Source organism: Diadema antillarum, unplaced genomic scaffold, assembly GCF_040938485.1.
Source record: "Diadema antillarum isolate AM-2024a unplaced genomic scaffold, OU_Dant_1.0 scf00000178, whole genome shotgun sequence".
In the NCBI taxonomy this organism is placed as follows: domain Eukaryota; kingdom Metazoa; phylum Echinodermata; class Echinoidea; order Diadematoida; family Diadematidae; genus Diadema; species Diadema antillarum.
In genome coordinates this window covers 298492-320273 of record NW_027271067.1, presented here as the reverse complement: position 1 = coordinate 320273, position 21782 = coordinate 298492, and the positions used below count along the sequence as shown (strand labels likewise).

Below are 21782 nucleotides of genomic sequence, written 5' to 3'. Positions count from 1 at the left end.
TCTATCGCCTGCTAATTTATGAGCAAAATTTGTTGATTTTCGAGAGAGGGCATTAATGACTTTCCGCCCAGAACTTTGTTTGCCTATCACAGTGAGTGGGCAATAGAATGTAAAAATTACACTGCTCTAGATGTCTGATATGGTTAATAATATTATATAAATTCTTATGCTTCAATTCCGTCAGTCATCATCTGCCAATCATTCAAATGGACTATCTATATATTTACAGTTGACAGCATGACTATTCATACCCTTGACATTTCTAGCGTTTTTCCTAGCAAGTAAACGATGAAATGATGATACCTCATTGTGAATTTTATGTGTTTAGTTGTCATCTACCAATTAAAGTAAATTTCGGTTTAACATCATTTGCATAACAATGGAAACATTGAGATGTCTGTCTTTTCAGCTGGCCTTAATTGTTTGATTACTTTCTAGGAATGTGAGAATTTTCACCAGGAACACGGTGAAATCTAGTGCACTAAACACTGTTGTTAAATGCAAATGGCTTGTGATCTATATTAAATGATGACTTACTTCAAACGTCCGAGTTGGGATAAAGTATGGAAAGCCTTGAAAATAAATATCTTTGCATTTCCTCTGTTATGCTAATGAGATACAGTATTAAAACCTAGAAATGTCATGATCTTTTTAGTATGACAATTCAGGGTATCAAACTAATACCTGACTGCCACTATTCAAATGCATTATTCTATGAGAAATCAGTATAATTCAAAAAGAAATGATTTAGGGGTATTAACAATTTTGCAGGCAACTGTACGTACATTATTGTACAGTGCTTTGCAACATATCAGCACTGCATCGAGATAGTTCCTCTATCCATAACGTATGCGTATTGGTTTACACGCTCAATTCAGTCAAGCGAATCTGATATTTCCATCTATCAGTGACAACACACAGGCAAGTTTGTTTAGTATCCTGACCCCATCCCCATCAATCCACCCCCTTCCCCCCAGCCCCCCCCCCAAAAAAAAAAAGTGTGGGGCAAAGGAATAAAGATGGCAACTAATACATTTTTTATTTCAGGTGTCCCTTACAGCAACATACTGTCTTAGGAAGTTCACTTTTCCACACTTGCCCCCACTTTACACACATCGACTCACACACACACACAAGAAATTTAAAGGCACTTACTCCAAGCAAAATTATACACAATTGATTCTCACTTGGTAATCCATCAAAAGATGAGCATACTATTGCAATGCTTACACAGAAGTTACTCATTCTTGGACAACCACAATACATACGGATAAGAGGTCCTATCCATTTCATCACATTTATACATCATTATAATTGTATATCATGCATATTTTCCCCTAAAATAGGAGTACACAACTGTATTTACTGTACACACACTGCATACATGGAATGATAACTTCAGTAAGCCAAGGAAATATCATACAAATGATAGAATGATGCACAGGACAGAGTGGATCGGTGAGAATTGGATACACGAGTTTAAGTTTGGAACTGTTTAAACCCACCCACAAGTACAACGAATGGGTCTTAGACTGTTTCAAACTTAAACGAGAGCATCCAATTCTCACTGATCCACGAAATAGGCATGTGCATCATTTGTGTTATAAAATGGGCCTTAATTCATGAAATACCACCATTTTCCCCATCATGCATCCGGTACACCTACAACACTGTACAAGACTTGAGCCAGATTTCACCGGATGCACTGCTCATTGTGGATCAGTAAAAGTCAATGCACGACAACTGACCAATCAGATTGCAGAGATTCTAAAGCTCATTTTATAACGTACGATATTCAAGAGTGAGGCCAAGGTGTACAGTCACACACTATGTTCCATACACTGCTATGGAACGTGTAGATACAAACTCTCGCAGACATCACATTCGCAACACCGCCCTCTTCTCATAGACGAACGGCTGACTAGCTGCCTGCTGTGAGAGTATACTCAGGCACTGCCCAAGCACCTACAGAAGAATTGAAGTAGTAAAGTCACATTTTATTTCTTTTATTCCAGGTAATGAAATCACATACATCAAAACAACCATCGTTGTGAAACCTGAGCACTCTACAAGGCATTTATTTTACACTGGTTTTATTTTCACCAAACCTGCAAGTCAAATGATATTAACTAAATTTACTAAATACCAAAATATTGCCTTCTTTTGCAAATATGTAATATATATCACATCCGAGGTGGGATATTGCTCACATTGCTTCATGGAGATGGAAAAAAAAACATATTTTTCTTTCCATTGCTGTGAATCTCAAAAGCACTCTAAGCCACTTACGAAATTCTCATACCAGCCCCTATCCATGACATATTATGCTCATAGAATACTGTTTTTTCGCGAACATTTAGACTCGCGAAATATATGGCATATACAGTAATTGGCATACAGAGTATTTTACGAAGTTTACTTAATAATCAGCCTTAATGCAATGAATTGAAATAAAAACAGTACTTGAGTAACAATTTAATAAAATAAATAAATTTTATAATTTCACATAAAACAATGACATACATACATTGCATCAACATTTGAACAAGCAGCAATTCAAATTTTTGAAGATTTTATGTAATACTAATAACAAGAACTGAAATAAATTCTATAATTTCACGTAACAAATGACATATTGCGTCAACAGTTGATATCAAAAGTGATTACGAGGACCACACAAGATTTGCTGTCAAGATTGTATAAAATCAGCCAACATAATATGCACTGGCAGGGAGATGAAGAAAGTTCAAATTTCTTGGAAATGAGCTCCCACCTGATTCAATTTTGGCCCCTTTCTTATGGGTCAAATTTAATGGGGCCTTCCTTGAACCACCCATGTATGATACTGAATCATTAACCTCTCCCCCTGCTGAATATAAATGCACTTATTTGATAAATACATTTTGCTCCATCAGCTTTGGATCTGGAAAAGTGAAGATTGGAAGGAAATATAATTTTGTACAGTATGGTATTTTCCTGTCATTCTAGTCATATGCATTTTGCTTTAATAGGCAGTTAAAGTTTTGATGAGAAGGTTTTACAAATACCTGTGAGACAATGAAGAACAGAAAATAGTTTGGTGGCAACTATGTCATGATAAATGGCCCTGGCAGCTAAAAGTGAACTATTTCAAGCTTGAGCTGCGGTGATTTGTGGTCCACCATGCATGAAAGACTTTCTGAGATGCATCATCATATTGAGGACTTATGCGCTCTGTTTTTTTTACCGATGTGTCCAAAGCTTCAGCAGGAATACACCTGTCAAATGTCTGGTCAGGATATCTTTTTTTCATCCTGACCAATGTGCTTCTCAGAATGAATTTGCTGCATGGTGGGCAGCAAAAATCACCAGCAACTAAACCTTACTCGTCACGGCAATATGTTTTGATCTTACCTGTCTTGTGTCCTGGGGTGCAATGACACCATCATTCCACATGCGGCTGGAGGCGTAGATGGCCGTCGCCTGCTTCTCATACTTGGCTCTGAGCGCTTCCTCCTTCTCTGGCTGCCCATACTCCTTTGTAACACACCAGGGAAAACAAAAGTGAAATAGAAAAGAACTTGCCAACACAAATATTTCCTCTCAAGCTACTGTTCAAAGCATGGGAAAGACTAGCACTCAATGGTACACCGAGTGTTGAACCAGCCCAGAATATTTGTATAACTGAGTATGTGCATTCTTTTTCAATGCAATTCTCTTGGGAAACTTTTCAGCCTTTAGAAATTGTATCAAATATCGGTGGTCTTCTATCAACAAAGGAAGCAGCAGTCACAAGTACTGGGGCCCGTTGCATAAAACTTACCGTTGAATTTCAATGGTAGCTACCGTCAAAATTAGGCGTCACAGCCAATCAGCATCAAGGATTACAAAATTTACCGCTAATTTGAAGACTTACCGCTAGAAAGGAGCGGTAAGTCCAGCGGTAAGGGTTGTATGCAACAGGGCCTATACTGGAGGGGCTTTTAGTCCCTCTAGTGTGCTGACAAAATAAGGTTAAGAGCTGGTCTGGCCACAAGGTACCCTTGAACAAGCCTGCAAATAGATGATCTAACAGCTGTCATTTTGAAGGTACCAAAATTCTGGCACCAAATTTCGCAAAAATATTTCCCCTCATAATGATGGTCGCCACAAGGCACAAACTAGCAACAACAATCACATTAATGCACATCTTTCATAGGGGATACAACCAATGTTGGTGTCTCACACCTATGCAGTCAAAGTAGAAATGGCCCAACCAAAGAATTACACTGTCTTGGCTCTTGATATAAGAGTAAGACATTTTCTATTCAGCTTTGTCAGAAACTCTGAAGTCAATTCTAAGTCATCCTGCTTGCATTGAACTATAAACATCTGCTAGTCCCACAATGTGTTGTACCAAATGACAAAGACACTGCCATTATACATCTTATAATTTGTTTTCAAGGGCAACTTAAAAGTTTAAACTTGGCTTCACATAGTCCCTTTACAATATCTGTAATCCTACTGGGATTGTGACATTGCAACATCAAAACAGAGCAAAAGAAGTACAATTGGAAGTATTACTCCTACCTCTGCTACCAGTCTTGCCCTCTCTCCAGGCTGCATGAGAGCAAACTTGGCATTGGGCCACATGAAGCTGAAACGAGGGTCAAACGATGCACCACACTGCAATCATAAAACAAGGACACAAAGAAAGAAGGGGGGAGGGAGTGAAGGTATTATACAGAGAAAGAAATGCATAACCACATCACATGCCAATACAGAGGACTCCCATTATAACGGTCCTCTTGGGACCGGCAGTTTTCTTTCCATATACCAAAATTTCGTTGTAACTGAACAAATACACACACACAAAAAAACATGGAGCGGAGAATGTTGTGGTGTGAAATTTTACTTCGTTGTAACCGGAATTTCAACATAACCATGTTCATTATAATGGAAGTGCAGTGTGTCTTTCTCTTGGGAATAATAATGATGGTGTATCATAGCACTAATGTGCGCCATCCACTTAGTACATTTAACATTCAGATTAAAAAAGAGGGGGAGGGGGAAATGGGCTACTTTTCAAACAAAATGTTTTCAGTCTGGTCTCAAACATTGTCAATAATGTTAAATTCCACACACTAGGCAGTTGAATATGTGTCACAGACATCATTTTCTCAACTGACTCTGTGTGTGTTCCCCTCACTACAAGTAGCATCTTCCTGTCTACGGACATGCCTTCCTGTCAGTGACACTAAACAAGCAACCAGCCAACCAGAGAAGCACTGTTCTTACACCGACACAACATGGTGCCAACTTTGCAGGACAAAAATGTGTTTCTCTGAACCAAGATTGTCTTTTTTTTGATAGGCTGACCAAAGCTTTCATGCTAACAAAATACTGAGGATCAAAAAATTTTAAACTTTTTGTTGTGATAAAAATCAGATTTTCTGGGAAACCTCATAAAGTGGCTAAAGGATAAATTTATTGTTGCCCTTCTGTGTTAATCATGAAGTGTTGTAGTCTACTTATATAGAGATGACGGCACATGGACTAAAGCAAAACTTCTAAAATTCATAACTTTTAAACAGACTGTCTAATTTTCCTTAAACTTCATAGATGTGCACTGCTAATATTTATGGATTAACCCAAATCCAATAATTATCTAAAGCAAATACCCCTTTTAAGTATTCAAATCCTTTCTGCACCAGGGACTTTGGACAATGCGTACAATGCTATGGAGGTTTGTGCCAATCAGCACTCTGAGCACGCAAAGGTTTCAACTGTCGAGATCTCGCTTACCATGGCAACGCTGCTGGAGCCGATGCTGTTGCCGACGAGGAACGTGATCTTGGGCACCGTCAGGCAGGCCACCGCCGACGCCATCCCTGCCCGGGCCCGGATGGTCTCCCCCAGGAGCTCCGCGTCCCCCTCCGCCCAGCTCTCCTCGACATCCGACACACTCTGGAGGAAGACCAGCGGGACGTTCCGGTGCTGGCACAGCTGGGCGAAGTGCGCCCCCTTGATGGCGGCGTCGTGCGTCAGGGGGCCATCGTTCGCCGCAATGCCTACCAGGTGGCTGACAAATGGAGAGATAGAAATTTCAATGAATCATTTGTTTGACGGTAGACATTCAAAATCTTACAGCGTGAGTAGACAAACTGGCATACAACACAAAGTCAATTTTCTGTGTTTGATGTTACACGTCACAAACTCAACTGTGTTAATGCTGATGGATATCCCCACAGGATGATCAGACTGAACAATCCCAAATCTAGACTTTGGTATAATATTCTAAAAACCCAAATGTCTTTCTTTTTACCATACGTGATGCAATTCCAAACTATTCATGATTACAGTATTAAGTTTTTGTGTGCCACATTATGCTGAGACCACAGTGCATGAGCACTTTTGGAAAACATGCTGGTTTTTCAAAGCCATGTACTAAACTTTTTATCAAAACATTTATGCTTAAAATGCAGTACAGCAATCTTTGCTGTGATGCCAATTTTATTACAAAGTTATGGCTATGACGCCTTTGATGTACTATGTCATATTGCTACTTACCAATCAGTTTGTGCACAACTGTGTGTCTGAGCAAAATTTGCGTAGTTGGCAAGCTGTCGATCGAGTCAGGCATGCAAACGTGGCACACAAAAAGTTAATTCAGCCACAGAAAAAAGAGATTAACTTGTGGCCACTCACAACAAGACTGGGCTTGAACCTCAGACTTTCTTAACAAAAGTAAAGCATGCCTTCCCTCAAAACATGACTTGTCCACTTTCACACATAAGGCAGCACTCATTGAAAAATGGCGTAGGCACTCACACAAAAAGGTACATTTCTGCAGATCAGCAATTGATATTTGATGTGTCAAATAATATTTTGCCCTCCACTGATATTCAAGATTATAAAGTGACAGGGACAGGACAGGGAAAGCATGTATACAATATATTTTTCAGGTGAGTTCTCTTGCAGAATTCTGGATATTTCTCACCCTTTCACAAATGCAAAGCCTGTGATCAGAGTTGGACCGAACAGCTTCTTGAATTCATGCAGTCTACTGCCGTCCACAAGTCGTGCCAATATCTGCATACAAGACAGTCAGGAGATATTTTAAAAGATTTGCTATCAAACTCTTCCGTGAATACATGCATAAAATTGTCATAAATTCATGGGAAGTTGGTGGGGCATACCACATGCTGATGGTATAACAAGTATCTATAAAGACAGCATATCTTTTTTTTAAACCACATATCCTTTAAATCATTCATTATATAACAATCCACTGAAAAGACAACCATTTGCAAAATTTGGTGATGAGAACTTCCCCAATTCCCAGCCTATTCAAGGTTAAAGGACAAGTTCACCTTCATAGACATGTGGGTTGAGTGCATGGAGCAATATTAGTAGAACACATCAGTGAGAGTTTGAGGAGAATTGGACAACCCGTTCAAAAGTTATGAATTTTTGAAGTTTCTCCTCACTCAAGGCTGGATGAGAAGACTACTATAGCTTGTGATGTCACATGAGTACAACGATATTTATAAAGAAAGAATAATTCAACATATTTTCACTTTTCTCGCATAACAAAAGAACACTTGACTTCTTTCAGAAAGCAGGGGGAATAATATTACCCTTAACGATGTATAAAAGTAACATGTCGAAGAAATGTGCACTTTATTCAAAACGTGAAGTTTTGTGAAATTCTCCTTTTATTTTCTTTATATCGTTGTACGCATATGACATCATGCACTGTAGTAGTCTTCTCATCCAGCAGTGACTGTGCAGATACTTTAAAAATTCATAACTTTTGAACAGATTGTCCGATTTTCCTCAAACTTTCTGATGTGTTCTACTATATTGTTGCATTCACTCAATCCACATGTATATGAAGGTGAACTTGTCCTTTAAAACACTCCCTTAAAGTGTTTCATGCCATGGCGCTAAGGTCACACAAGAGAAAAACAGAACAGAACAAAACAAAAATATAAATAGGCAAAACAAACTTAAACAAGAAAAAGAACAAGAAGACAAATCATACTGTTTTCTCTACAAGATGCCTTCATTCATATTTTCCTGTTAGAAAGACTACTTTAAACATTGACAAATGACTACATAGATGTACTGTCCTTCACATTGATATCTGTAACTGTAAGTACCAACAATTATCTGACAGTGACATTCCTCTTATGAACTTCTGCAGATACCTTGTGTACGCTGACAGAGCTAATCTATGTCTAATTACACTTCTGCACTCTAAAGCGGCTCAAAAACAAATGTACTGTAATGATTAACAACTCTTGGTCAAAGTTCATGCAAACGTTCCATTTGTCCATTCAAATGTTCTGAAGGACGGGCAAGTGTAGCACTTCTCATTGATATGATTAAATAGTATGATCTTTATCAAATACTACATGAATATATGCTACAAAGGTTAAAATGGCTAAGTTTTAATATAGAACACACTATTGATGACTGAACTAGCTGGGGAGCATTTCAGGGTGCATTTTTTAGTGTGCAGAGAATGTGTATAAACCAAAAAGAGTATTTTCTTTACATGTCAAGCAAGGTGTTGTGAGGATATCAATCATATGGGCAAACACCACACTTGATTTGAAGCTTTTTTCAATCATTTATTATGTGTATACATGAGTAGCTTTTCCTGCACTCACAACTGACAAGAGTTTTTAAAAATAAGAGCTTAGCTCTTGAGAAGACCGCATGGTTACCTATCCATCATTTGGACAAGTTCGTATTGACCACAATGTAGCAGATGACTCGTAAGCATCGAAGTTTTATGTAATCACAATGAATTGTGAAAACAGTCAAATTTATTAGTCAAAACCAATGAACACATCACAGTATAGCCAATTGGAAAGCTTTATCCTTTAGCCCAAAACCAGGCACAAATACCCTATCTCCGAGAGCACATTGACACAAAATGATTTGACCTGTATTCTATCTGTGGTAATACACTGTACGTGATCAGGATAGATAATCCATTTAGGTGATTATATTTTTAAAGAGAGAGAGCGAGAGATTGAAAAAATGCAGCATTCATCACAGATACAAAATTCTCACACAATCATCTACTGTATACAAAATGTATGCTCCTTCTATAAAACGTTCAGAAATACCTTCAATGTTCAACAAGACAAACTTGTTCAATTTTTCCAGAACTAACAGCTCTGTTGTACTGTGTCATTCAATAAATCAATCTGTTTTTGCAAAAGAACAAAAACATAAAATACTTTTGAGAACTTTGTTTTGTTTCAAGTAATGTGTTCACTGTTGCATGAACAAATTTGGACAAAATTTACATCTAAAAGTGAGGACAAAATGCTAAATTCATCCAGAATAAAGAGCGCAAGAATCTTTACCTGCCTCATGTGACCTTCGACCTCTCCTGCCGCGCTGACAAGCCCGAGAATCTCGTCCTGGCTGTAGAGAGGCTCGTTCCAATCCCGGGGCTCTTCGGGCGTGGCCACGTTGAAAGTGGAAACGGCATCCCGCCCCATGGCAAACGCCTCCTCCTCGGTGGCCGCAAAGTGGTCCGTGACCCCGCTTACCCTTTTTTGTATGGACAGGCAAACGAACAAAAAGGTAAAAAACAAAAAACAAAAAAGGAGACTGGGTGGAGAGAGAGAGAAAAAAAAAAACTTTACAATTGAGCACTGGACAAGAGAAGAACCAGTCTGGACCTAACTGTTATCCCATCAAAATCCAGCATTTTTATACTTGTCTTTGACTTGTGGCAGTCATGACCTATTTGTTATCTTCACTCAAAGATGCTCGCATATGTGTAATACATTACATCCCCAAAGAAAAGAAAAAGTGAAGTCTAAAACTTGTTGCAGGACACATCTTGCTTCAAATCAAAGACAAATCTCAAATATAATATGTACAATCTTCAGTCTGAATTTTGTACTTGGAGTTTTGACAGTGAAGTCATTCTCATTTTTGAGGCTTGATCATGAATATGACACTTTGTGCATCAGTGGTCAAATTATTCTTGATTCTATGAATTGGCAATTTAGTCAACAAAATTCTATTGCATGTGGGTCCAATGACATGATGATTTGTACCTGCAGTGAAGCGTAGCTCCACCCAGATTCTCTGCAGTGACTACTTCCCCCGTGGCTGCTTGGACCAATGGAGGACCTCCAAGGAAGATGGTGCCTATCTCGTGGACAATGATGGCTTCGTCCGCCATACTGGGAACATAGGCTCCGCCGGCTGTGCATGACCCACACACGATGGCTGTCTGAAATGACAAAATATGCTCATTTAGTAACCATTTTACCTTTAATAGCTTTGCTTCATTTCATTATTTGTTTATGTTGTGCAATTTGATTTGCTTTGATGCTCGGGTTCAAATCCATCTACCTGGTACAAAGACTAATCAGGGGAAAGAGGACATGCTACAATGGTCTTTCTTGGAATATGGATCTAATCAAGTCCATAAATCTCTCATGGTAATAGAATCTAGTGGTCTAAATATATATTTAAAAAAAAGAAATGAAGTGCGAGAGAAGATGACATTCTTGTTACATTGAATGCTGTGGAGTGCTTTATATGTCATAGTTTCACAGCGACTGATTACCCATCTACGATGTGTGTATACTAGTGTTTGTAGCTTATAGTACCCACTTTTCAATCCAGAGGGGAAAATTCTTTGCCTCAGTACCTATCATCACGCTAGAGCTTCTAAACCTGATACACACACACGCACTTTGGTTTTAAACCCATGGCTGCAAAGAAGGAGTGAGGCGACATGTACCAGCCATTTTACCAAGTCTATCGCTTCAATATTGTGCTATTCACCTGTGAAACACCGAGCGCCGAGAGAATGGCCTCCTTGTAGAAAACACGCCCGCCATGATTCTTGTCCGGAAAGATCTCCGACTGGAAGAGAGAAACATACAATCAACATTAACCCGTTGAGGATGGACAGATTTTGCTACAAAACGCCTTTCCCATAGACACCTGCGCGAGCATACTCGTGACTCGTCTTCAACAGGTTCATGGTTACTACCTCATGATCCTGATAAGGTGTGCTTGAGCTTACCACGCTAGGCAAAAGTTTCTTGACCTATACTTTCATGTACTAACCATTACAAACAAACAAAAGAGGGAAATCATAACAAAAACACCTACTGTACAAAAACTGTCTACAGATTTATAAAAGGCAGTTATTTACTGGTGTCAACCTTGCCAGGATGGTAACGTTCCATCACATGCTATTTAAACAGTATGCATGAGTATAAGACCCATTCAAAAGCAAATGTTTAACAAGCAACAGAACTTTTACAGTTAGTTACATGGACAAAAGCATTTTTTTTTTTGAGGGGGGGGGGGCACTGCTTGCCCAATAAAGCACATTCATTTCGGGTTTCAAAACAAAACAAAACAAAAATCAATTAGCATTATCTGTTTTACCTGCATGGGAAGGAAGGCCCCACCGCTGTCGATGATGTATATTGCAGGAATCCTGCTCTGCTCACAAATGTCCTGCAGACGCAGCTGCTTCGTGATGGTAATGGGATAGCTGGTGCCCCCCTTGATCGTGGCATCTGATCCACTCACTGCACACCACTTGCCACGAATCTTCCCAATGCCTGTAATTTGTAAACAGTGCAGTGGAGCCAGACAGAAAAATAAAAATAAATAAAAAATATGGCCTCAAGGTATGGCCTAAAATAACAAACAATGGCTTATGTTGCAAATTTTAATGTCAGTGGGTAGTGAAGCATGAAATTCAGTAACTGTGACCGGCCCGAGTATATCTGTGTACAACGGAGTGGCCCGGGGTAAGAAATTCAGAAGTCATTTTATACTGGCTTGTGCTACAACTGTAGTTTATGAAAATATATTAAAAAATCAAAGGTTTTTAATTAGTCTGATGATACTTACAACACAAGCACAAAATGTGTATGATCTAGCAAGAAACAATACAAAAGTGGGAAAGGTACTGCTGATCTGGAGCACAAAACTTTGAATCTTTTCAAACTAGAATGAAGTCTCGCATCCTGGTATGACAGCTGCATCACTTCAACTTGATTTAAGTTGTGAAAAGGTGAAGAGTTCCCAGTCATCAACTGACATGAGAACCACGAACAGAAACATGTATCGTAAACAAAATTATTCAGCACTTCTAACGCTGAATGACAAGAATCTCCAACCCATAATTTCCTGATGCAAACCCAATAAACCTTTTGACACAATCAAATTGTTGAACTCCCTGCCACAAATTCCGTATTAAATACATAGCACCTCCCTAGTCTAGGTATCGGTACAGATCTTGAAGCATGGAGTGCATCAAGTTAGGCTTCGTAAGGCCTCTCTCCTTTTGTTTTGATTTGTTTGGTTTTGCTTTGCTTTGACCTGCACACAGAATTGTACAATTTGCAGCGAGGTTTTCACTTGAACTGTTGTGTTTATTTGGGCACTAACAAGTAGGCCTACAATAACACACCAACAGCAGTCTGTATTCAGCTTGATCAAGGAACAATTGATAATTGAGAATCTTTTTTGGGGGGCGGGGGGTTTTCAAAACAAAATTAAAAGTAATTTTGTAAGCAGGAGCAATTTAATGGGCAGAATCTAGATTTATTTTTAGGGCATATTATATTGTTTGCATCTAGAAACGTCTAGACTAGCTAGCCAAAAACATCTCACTCCCCTACATGGCCTGGATATTTGCCCTTCAGGATTGTATGAGTTGTAAGCAGACCCCTATTTACCACAAACATTGCTTCCAGCTGGTATTGTTCCATACTCCATTTCCCAGCCACACAGGGGAGACAATTCCAAGAACTCGTTGTCGTAATCATCCAGAAGAAGACGAAGTCTGTCTCGGATGAACAGCTTTTTATTGCGCTCGGTGTGCTTTTTCATTGCCCTTTCACCGCCTCCAGCTCGAACAACTCCGAGCATTTCAGTCAACTGCTCATTCAGTTCATAGTTGTGAATGTAATTCGTCTGATAATCAAGGTGTGACTGGTCAACTTCCCCGTCGATGGGTACGAATGGAGTTTCCCCTCGCCGAGACGCCCCCGCTGCGCTACAGGAGCGGGACGGCGTGCAATGCCACTTCCAGCGGCTCGATGACGATGTCTGCAACTTGGCTCTCGAGCAGCCGACAGTTCGCGCGATCGAGCAAACCGACTTCATTTTGCAAAAACCAGCGATCAGATTAGACATGCTTATTCAGTACCACAAGGCGTGTGTCACAAGGGCAAATCCAATCGCAATCCAGACGGTTAATAGCCTGCCTTCTACGAGTTCAGTCGTCAAGTGCAGCCATACTGCCTCGCCTCTCGGTCCAGCAGCATTCACATTTGCCGAGCAAATCAAGGTAACGTGAGAGCGCTATCCCTATGAGCGTAGTGCAGTGACTGAAAAACACATGCAACAGTGCAGTCCCAGTCAGTCTGTGCGTCGATACACGTCCTTGTGCTGCCCTACTCACAACATCACGCTACGAGCGCAGCTGGGATTTGTAAAATCGTCGGGATTTGTATAAACGTCTCGTCAAACGTCTCGCCGGGAAATGTAAAAATCTCGAATATTGCATCAACGGGATTTGTAAAAACGTCTCGCCGGGAAATGTAAAAACGTTCAATTTTGCCGGGAAGTGTACAAACTACAAACGCTGCGGGGAAATGTAAAAATCATGTACATATCAGGGGCGGCACAGCCGTGGCCTGGGGGGGGGGGGGGGGGGGGGGGGCTTGGGCCCCCACACTTTTTGTGCACCATACTAAGGAATACATAAGGTGTCATCACTTTGGGCCCCACACTTTTTTCAACCCGGAAGTACGTAAGAGGCACTACAGGGCTCACACCCATAAATATTTCCCCATAGGGATGTGTGTTAAAAATCGAATTTCAAAAAATTCTGTAAAATAGCTGGGAGAAATGAAGTGTTTCAGCTTCACTAACCTGGATAAGTTATGATGTAACCTTTCATCAATCAAATTCTCAGGGTGGATAATTCAGTTCAAATTCTGTCCAGGGGTCCGAAAAGCCAGACTACGAGTTCTTGTCACTCAAAAAATCACCCATTTTCCGTACACGTACCCAATGAAATATAGTCCCCTCAAATTCCACCAGAAAAGCTTTCATCTTCTAACCAAAATGCAATTTGTAGAGGAATTCATACTCAATATCTACAGCTATTCAGTTTCTTGCCAAACTACATCACTGATTTTTAATTAATTTTTTTCTTCATTTATTTTGGTATCTTTGGTACGAATTTGTGAAGGGGTCTCAGACATTCCATTGTATTTACGGGTGTGAGCCCTATAGTGAAGGTCATATTTCTCATTTGACTTTTAAACATCATAAATGTGTTTTTGATGATATTTGCACCTACATCATATGGGAAATTACACATTCAAGGGTTATAAAGCTTCTCAAAGGGACACTTTTGAAACTCACACCCTTTGAGGTTTTTTTAAAAAAAAATAAAAATGTAGTGTTGATCAGTTCTTCATAAGATGAATACCTAGATGCAGGCAGTAATCTTTGATTATGGGGGTGTCATCATCACATTATTGCCTACAAAATACTTGAAAAGACTTTGTTTTGTCAAACAGACTAACTTTATGAATTTTGACCTGTTTCAGTGGTAGCCAAACAAAGAAATACATTAAAATAACACAGTCATTCAAAGTTGTGTGATACTGATGACTGCTATGTACAAAGATCTATCTATACCACAACAACATAATAAGAAAACAAATTATAGCCAAACAGAGTTGGGGGGGGGGGTAGAGGAGAGAGGTGGGGGGGGGTAGGAAGGGGAAGGGGGGAGGGAGGAAGAGATCTGACACAATAGATCAACATAAACCAGCAGAGTTTGTATGGGATGAATACTTCCCATAGACTTGTGTGCATTGACCTGTTTCAGTGGAAGAGATCTGACACAATAGATCAACATAAACCAGCAGAGTTTGGGATGAATACTTCCCATAGACTTGTGTGCATTGCATGCATCCTCTATAGTGAAGGTCATATTTCTCATTTGACTTTTAAACATCATAAATGTGTTTTTGATGATATTTGCACCTACATCATATGGGAAATTACACATTCAAGGGTTATAAAGCTTCTCAAAGGGACACTTTTGAAACTCACACCCTTTGAGGTTTTTTTAAAAAAAAATAAAAATGTAGTGTTGATCAGTTCTTCATAAGATGAATACCTAGATGCAGGCAGTAATCTTTGATTATGGGGGTGTCATCATCACATTATTGCCTACAAAATACTTGAAAAGACTTTGTTTTGTCAAACAGACTAACTTTATGAATTTTGACCTGTTTCAGTGGTAGCCAAACAAAGAAATACATTAAAATAACACAGTCATTCAAAGTTGTGTGATACTGATGACTGCTATGTACAAAGATCTATCTATATCACAACAACATAATAAGAAAACAAATTATAGCCAAACAGAGTTGGGGGGGGGGGGGGGTAGAGGAGAGAGGTGGGGGGTAGGAAGGGGAAGGGGGGAGGGAGGAAGAGATCTGACACAATAGATCAACATAAACCAGCAGAGTTTGTATGGGATGAATACTTCCCATAGACTTGTGTGCATTGCATGCATCCTCTATAGGGCTCACACCCATAAATATTTCCCCATAGGGATGTGTGTTAAAAATCAAATTTCAAAAAACCCTTTGAGGTTTCTGTAAAATAGCTGGGAGAAATGAAGTGTTTCAGCTTCACTAACCTGGATAAGTTAGATGTAACCTTTCATCAATCAAATTCTCAGGGTGGATAATTCAGTTCAAATTCTGTCCAGGGGTCCGAAAAGCCAGACTACGAGTTCTTGTCACTCAAAAAATCACCCATTTTCCGTACACGTACCCAATGAAATATAGTCCCCTCAAATTCCACCAGAAAAGCTTTCATCTTCTAACCAAAATGCAATTTGTAGAGGAATTCATACTCAATATCTACAGCTATTCAGTTTCTTGCCAAACTACATCACTGATTTTTAATTAATTTTTTTCTTCATTTATTTTGGTATCTTTGGTACGAATTTGTGAAGGGGTCTCAGACAATAGATCAATTCCATTGTATTTACGGGTGTGAGCCCTATAGTGAAGGTCATATTTCTCATTTGACTTTTAAACATCATAAATGTGTTTTTGATGATATTTGCACCTACATCATATGGGAAATTACACATTCAAGGGTTATAAAGCTTCTCAAAGGGACACTTTTGAAACTCACACCCTTTGAGGTTTTTTTTAAAAAAATAAAAATGTAGTGTTGATCAGTTCTTCATAAGATGAATACCTAGATGCAGGCAGTAATCTTTGATTATGGGGGTGTCATCATCACATTATTGCCTACAAAATACTTGAAAAGACTTTGTTTTGTCAAACAGACTAACTTTATGAATTTTGACCTGTTTCAGTGGTAGACAAACAAAGAAATACATTAAAATAACACAGTCATTCAAAGTTGTGTGATACTGATGACTGCTATGTACAAAGATCTATCTATACCACAACAACATAATAAGAAAACAAATTATAGCCAAACAGAGTTGGGGGGGGGGTAGAGGAGAGAGGTGGGGGGGGGGGTAGGAAGGGGAAGGGGGGAGGGAGGAAGAGATCTGACACAATAGATCAACATAAACCAGCAGAGTTTGTATGGGATGAATACTTCCATAGACTTGTGTGCATTGCATGCATCCTCTATAGGGCTCACACCCATAAATATTTCCCCATAGGGATGTGTGTTAAAAATCAAATTTCAAAAAATTCTGTAAAATAGCTGGAGAAATGAAGTGTTTCAGCTTCACTAACCTGGATAAGTTAGATGTAACCTTTCATCAATCAAATTCTCAGGGTGGATAATTCAGTTCAAATTCTGTCCAGGGGTCCGAAAAGCCAGACTACGAGTTCTTGTCACTCAAAAAATCACCCATTTTCCGTACACGTACCCAATGAAATATAGTCCCCTCAAATTCCACCAGAAAAGCTTTCATCTTCTAACCAAAATGCAATTTGTAGAGGAATTCATACTCAATATCTACAGCTATTCAGTTTCTTGCCAAACTACATCACTGATTTTTAATTATTTTTTTTCTTCATTTATTGGTATCTTTGGTACGAATTTGTGAAGGGGTCTCGGACATTCCATTGTATTTACGGGTGTGAGCCCTACAATGGGAGGGAGAGAATGAGCTGAGGACCCTTTTTTTTTTTTTGCTTGTCAGCTGAAGAAACCCGGAAGTGGACGGGGACGGGGAGAGATGAGCTGAGGACCTTTTTTTTTTTGTTTTTGCTTGTTAGCTCATGAAACCCGGAAGTGGGCCCCCACACTTTTGAAAACAGTGCGCCGGCCCTGCATATATATACTGTACTTCAACGGTAACCAAGGTTATCAAGGAGCTTAAAGCTCCTTGGTTTATACATTGGAGTTCAAACTGGCTGCAATTATTCAAACAGTTGTCAGATTTCTATTGATGTACAAACGGATTCCACAGGTGCACTTGTGCCTTTGATGATCGATGTTCCAAGCCGCCGTCTTGCTGAGCAATCTGAAGATTCATTTTGAACGTTATCATATAATGTTGGCTTATATTTTGCTTATTTATTTATCAAATGAAATGAAATTTTGCATAATGATAAAGCATGTAAAACAAAAGTCAATTCCGTCCAGAAATTTGCGCAAAAGTGTAAATCAGAGCTGTATCATGTGAAAATGTTAAAAAATGTACAATCCTGGAAAGCTGCTTTTATCGACTTTTCCTCTTAATTCCCACAAATGAAACTAATATGGAATAATCTTCAAGTATAATTCTTTATTGATAGATACATCAGATTAGTGCCCGGGTATGCCCAGTCGAGTAATTTTCATCATTATTTCAGCGTTTTTTGCTCAATTTCTATTCGCGCATCCTCGTGTCTGTACCACCTACCTTTTATAAGAAGGGACAGCGAAAAGTAATTACCATCACAAAGACATACCTTCGTTTGAAAGTGGCTGGTGATTATGCAATGAGACTCGAGTCAATTGTCTTCCTATCTGAGCGGCAGATCCAATTTGCCACATGCTTCAAATATTTTTGAGCGGCGGCTTCGAACATCTAGCAAACTTAAGACGGCTGTGATTCCATTCTCTAGAACCTTTTGGTATTACCAAGGAGGTTATATGCATAGTCAAATAGAGACATACAGAATAAGCGTATACAATGTATTGTGATATAAAGAAATGAAAAAAAATGAACACGTACTAGTATACCTGCCATTTTCATTCCTTTTTCCAAATATTTCAATTTATTGTGTATTTCCCCCATACACTGTTGCCGAAATGATAATAAAATGAATTGTTTAAAGAAAGATGAAACTGCCAGTTTCTAAGTTGTCTTTAATTGTTGTTGGTATATTGTTTGGCAGCCATGTGGCCTTGTTTGTTTTGCATAATGCACTGATAGATTAGAGTATAATATGAGCAGAGGCAAAAGGACTCACATAATTATTTTGGGTTTGTTTATTCGTTTGTTTGTTTGTTTGTTTTTTGGTTTGTTTGTTTGTTTTGAGGGACCATAATGCAGCTTCGTTAGCCTATTTGTCCCTTCTCACACCAATCAGTATGCCAGATAATCACAACGAAACGAATGTCTTTTTTTAATCTTTACTGATAGAAAATAAGTTTTTCTTTTTTTAAAATCCATTGCACCAATTGACTGTCGCTTCACTCATGGTACAAATCCTGCACTGTCTCGGATGCATTAGTTCAATTCAATTTACCGTTTCTGTGGAAGCGTCTGTGTAAGGTCCGTATTACATGCAGCGCTTTTATACAATCTGAGGGGTTTTTATTAGGTTGGCTGGGCCCGAAATAAAGGCAGAAGAAAATAGACGCCCATGTTATCGGATTTTGGGACGGTTAAAATACAACATCTATAGTTCATGTTTATGACGGACCCGTCATTTCTCTTCTCATCCGAGATTGAGCGATCTGTTTTTGTTTTTGTTTTTCGTAATAGTGTATGTATGTTTGTTTGTTTGTTTTTAGATACGCCTATGAGAATTCAGTCTGCGCAAACTATAAACCGTATATGTATTTCTGTTGTTTTGTTTTAGATTGATAGACGTCCGTAAAGTATACGGACTTGGATAGGCTGTTAGGGTAATTCATTCATTCATTTTCATTCATTTATTTTTTCCATTTCCAGCAGAAACATATAGATATTTTACAGAAATTGAAATACGTAAATTACATCATAATGCATAATAAAAGATAAGTTTTCAGTATATTCTATTGTTAGTATACGGAAATGCTGGAAATAGGGTTCTTTTGCAACCATATTAGCACAATTCTACAACTTCATGATGTTAATAAACAAAACATTAGTTTTGGTGATAAGACTAAGATAGATTTTTGTAAATAATCAACAAAATTTGTCTTTGAATTATTTAGAAAGGACTTGAACTTGGGGACGCTTTTAAACTATCACTTCATTCTGCATTAAATATACGGTCTTACCACATCCCAACATGCAGATGAAAATTTCGTTATTCCTTTGCACCAAAGACGCGATATTCAACAATCATTCTCTTATAATAAAATCATCAATTTATTCAAACAAGACTACACACACACACACACACACACACACACACACACACACACATACATATGGGTATATACATTGTATTTGTATTTATATACATTTCATATATTGTTTTCATGTCTGACAGGTGCTATTTTAGGTGCTACAAACCCGAAAGAGACGGCTGTTGCTGCTTTATGCTGTTAAAGAAATGCCTCTTCGAGAAGTGTTGACGGGCAAGAGCAGATATTGAATTCCCGCATGCATTGCAGACGTCAGCTCAAAAAAGAGTATGCTTCAGTTATACTCGTGCTTACTAGAAAAAAAAAAGAGAAAGAAAAACTGAACCACATTCTGAAATTGTTTCATCAATCCACAAACTGGATTCGTATGGCTCATTAAATCTTGTTTCGGAGTAAATGAGGCGAAATATTATATGATTGCAATTTTCTTCATTTTTGCGGTATCGCAAGCCGGCAATAATATCAGACGGCTGAATATTTTGATAGCCAGGCATCATGTTCAAGCATTAGTGATGCGTGAGGAAAGAGAGGGACAAGAAATTGACAGGTCTGACACATTCTGAACGCTTGCCTTTTAGAGATGTAAGGTGGCGTTCAGTTGACAGGCGGAAAGTTATGTGTGTATGATCACGTATAATAACAACTGCTAGTATAATCGAACATTAACAATTATACCTAATGTCAAGAGCAAAGCTTCCGATTTTCTGACCGTATGGTGAGTTTGATGAAGCATGATTTAGTGACATCGTATAATATGGGAGGCGCGTGGACAGTTATACTGAGAAAAAAAATAGTTATGTCATTATGTAATATCAAATACTTTGTATATATAATTATATATACATTATATATATATATATATATATATATATATATATATGTGTGTGTGTGTGTGTGTGTGTGTGTGTGTATGTGTGTGTGTGTGTGTGTGTGTGTGTGTGTGTAGTGTGTGTTATGAAATCACGCAGTGACAGCGTCACTCTTATCAGTCATCAAGCTAAAATGGTCGAGTGGCAATAAAGGTATAGTATCAACTATAATTTCATTCAAGCTTCTTTTTGTCATAATGTCTTATCAGGATGAGAAAATCACACCCGTAACGGAACGTACCTTTCGGGGAATTTTAATAGGCCCAAAGTCTGATGCATCCACCTTTTATTAGACACCTAGCAAAGTAATCAGAAAAGAAAAATGGTTCCTAATAACATATACACTGGATTACCATAATGAAAAATTAAGAATCGCCCAGCCTCCTATTGCACTTGAACAACAACAACAGCAACAAAGACCAGTATCAATTTTATTTCCAGCCGCGCTCGAACTTTACGATTTGAAAACACATACTGCAAAATTCGAAAAATGAAACAAAATGAAAGAGAGAGTGGAAAGTAAAACAAAGCGATTATAATTAAAGATGGGTCCCATCTTTTATTATGATTGTTGGGTTTTTTTTTTTTTTGGGATATCTCAGTAATTTCAAAACCAATTTTAATCAGATAAATTTGAATTCATCATGGAATTATATGCTCTTTCATATTTCATGAGAGGTTTCTAATTTTCTCCCCCCAAAAAAAACATTAAAAAATGGGAAACCCGAAGCCCCATCTCAACCAAAACTACACCAGCCATTTAAAGAGCATATCATACTAAGAGGAATTAAGAATTCATTTGACAAAGATCGGTTTGAAATGATTAAAATGACTGAGATACGTGTAGATGGAAACAAAGAGGTCCTAATAAAAGGTGGGACCCACTTTTTGTTGGGACCATTTTGTTTTACTTTGTTGTTAATATCTCGGCAATTTAAAAAAGAAACGATTCTCATCAAATAAACTTTTAATTCCGCTTAGAATAGTACGCTCTTTTATATTTTCATATTTCGAGTGCAGGTTTCATTATCTCGCAAAAGGTTAAAAGCCGAATCCCCATCTCAACCAAAACTATACCATCCCTTTAAAGGGAAGTTTCCCTAATCATGTCTTCTGACCGCCCTTCTCCAGATATAGAAACTCTGCGTCTGTTTGTGATGTCAGAGTAGGAATATCATTTTAAAAAAAAGTGTAAAGAAAATGACAAAAATTATTTTGTTATTGTAGTTTCCTTCACTTGTGACATGGGCCTACCTTAATAACTCCTCAACGTAAGCAGGTACAGAGGTATTGAGTTGTTTTGTTTTGTTTTGTTTTTCATTAGTAGGCCTTAATATCGTTGTGCTA

At 38.4% G+C, this 21782-nt stretch overlaps 1 protein-coding gene across 1 annotated transcript; it reads right to left on the bottom strand.

The window, feature by feature from the left end:
• Positions 1-1575: 1575 nt before the first annotated feature.
• Positions 1576-13366, bottom strand: LOC139722930 (biotin-dependent 3-methylcrotonyl-coenzyme A carboxylase beta1 subunit-like). Its single transcript, XM_071634212.1, has 10 exons — positions 12708-13366; positions 11404-11582; positions 10789-10869; positions 10050-10228; positions 9345-9534; positions 6959-7050; positions 5764-6040; positions 4549-4644; positions 3394-3516; positions 1576-1965 (listed from the first exon to the last, which is right to left on the bottom strand). The coding sequence occupies exons 1-10, from the start codon at positions 13165-13167 to the stop codon at positions 1879-1881; spliced, it is 1764 nt and encodes a 587-aa protein (XP_071490313.1). The 5' UTR covers positions 13168-13366; the 3' UTR covers positions 1576-1878.
• Positions 13367-21782: the final 8416 nt, after the last annotated feature.

Bases quoted from the DNA above. Each gene is read 5' to 3' on its own strand.
- LOC139722930 (XM_071634212.1), bottom strand. From the start codon at position 13,167: ATGTCTAATCTGATCGCTGGTTTTTGCAAAATGAAGTCGGTTTGCTCG. The intron at 3,517-4,548 runs GTAGGAGTAATA...TGTGTTACAAAG, and splicing joins GGGCAAGACTGGTAGCAGAG to GAGTATGGGCAGCCAGAGAA. The intron at 1,966-3,393 runs GTAAGATCAAAA...ATTCTTCTGTAG, and splicing joins CACCCCAGGACACAAGACAG to GTGCTTGGGCAGTGCCTGAG.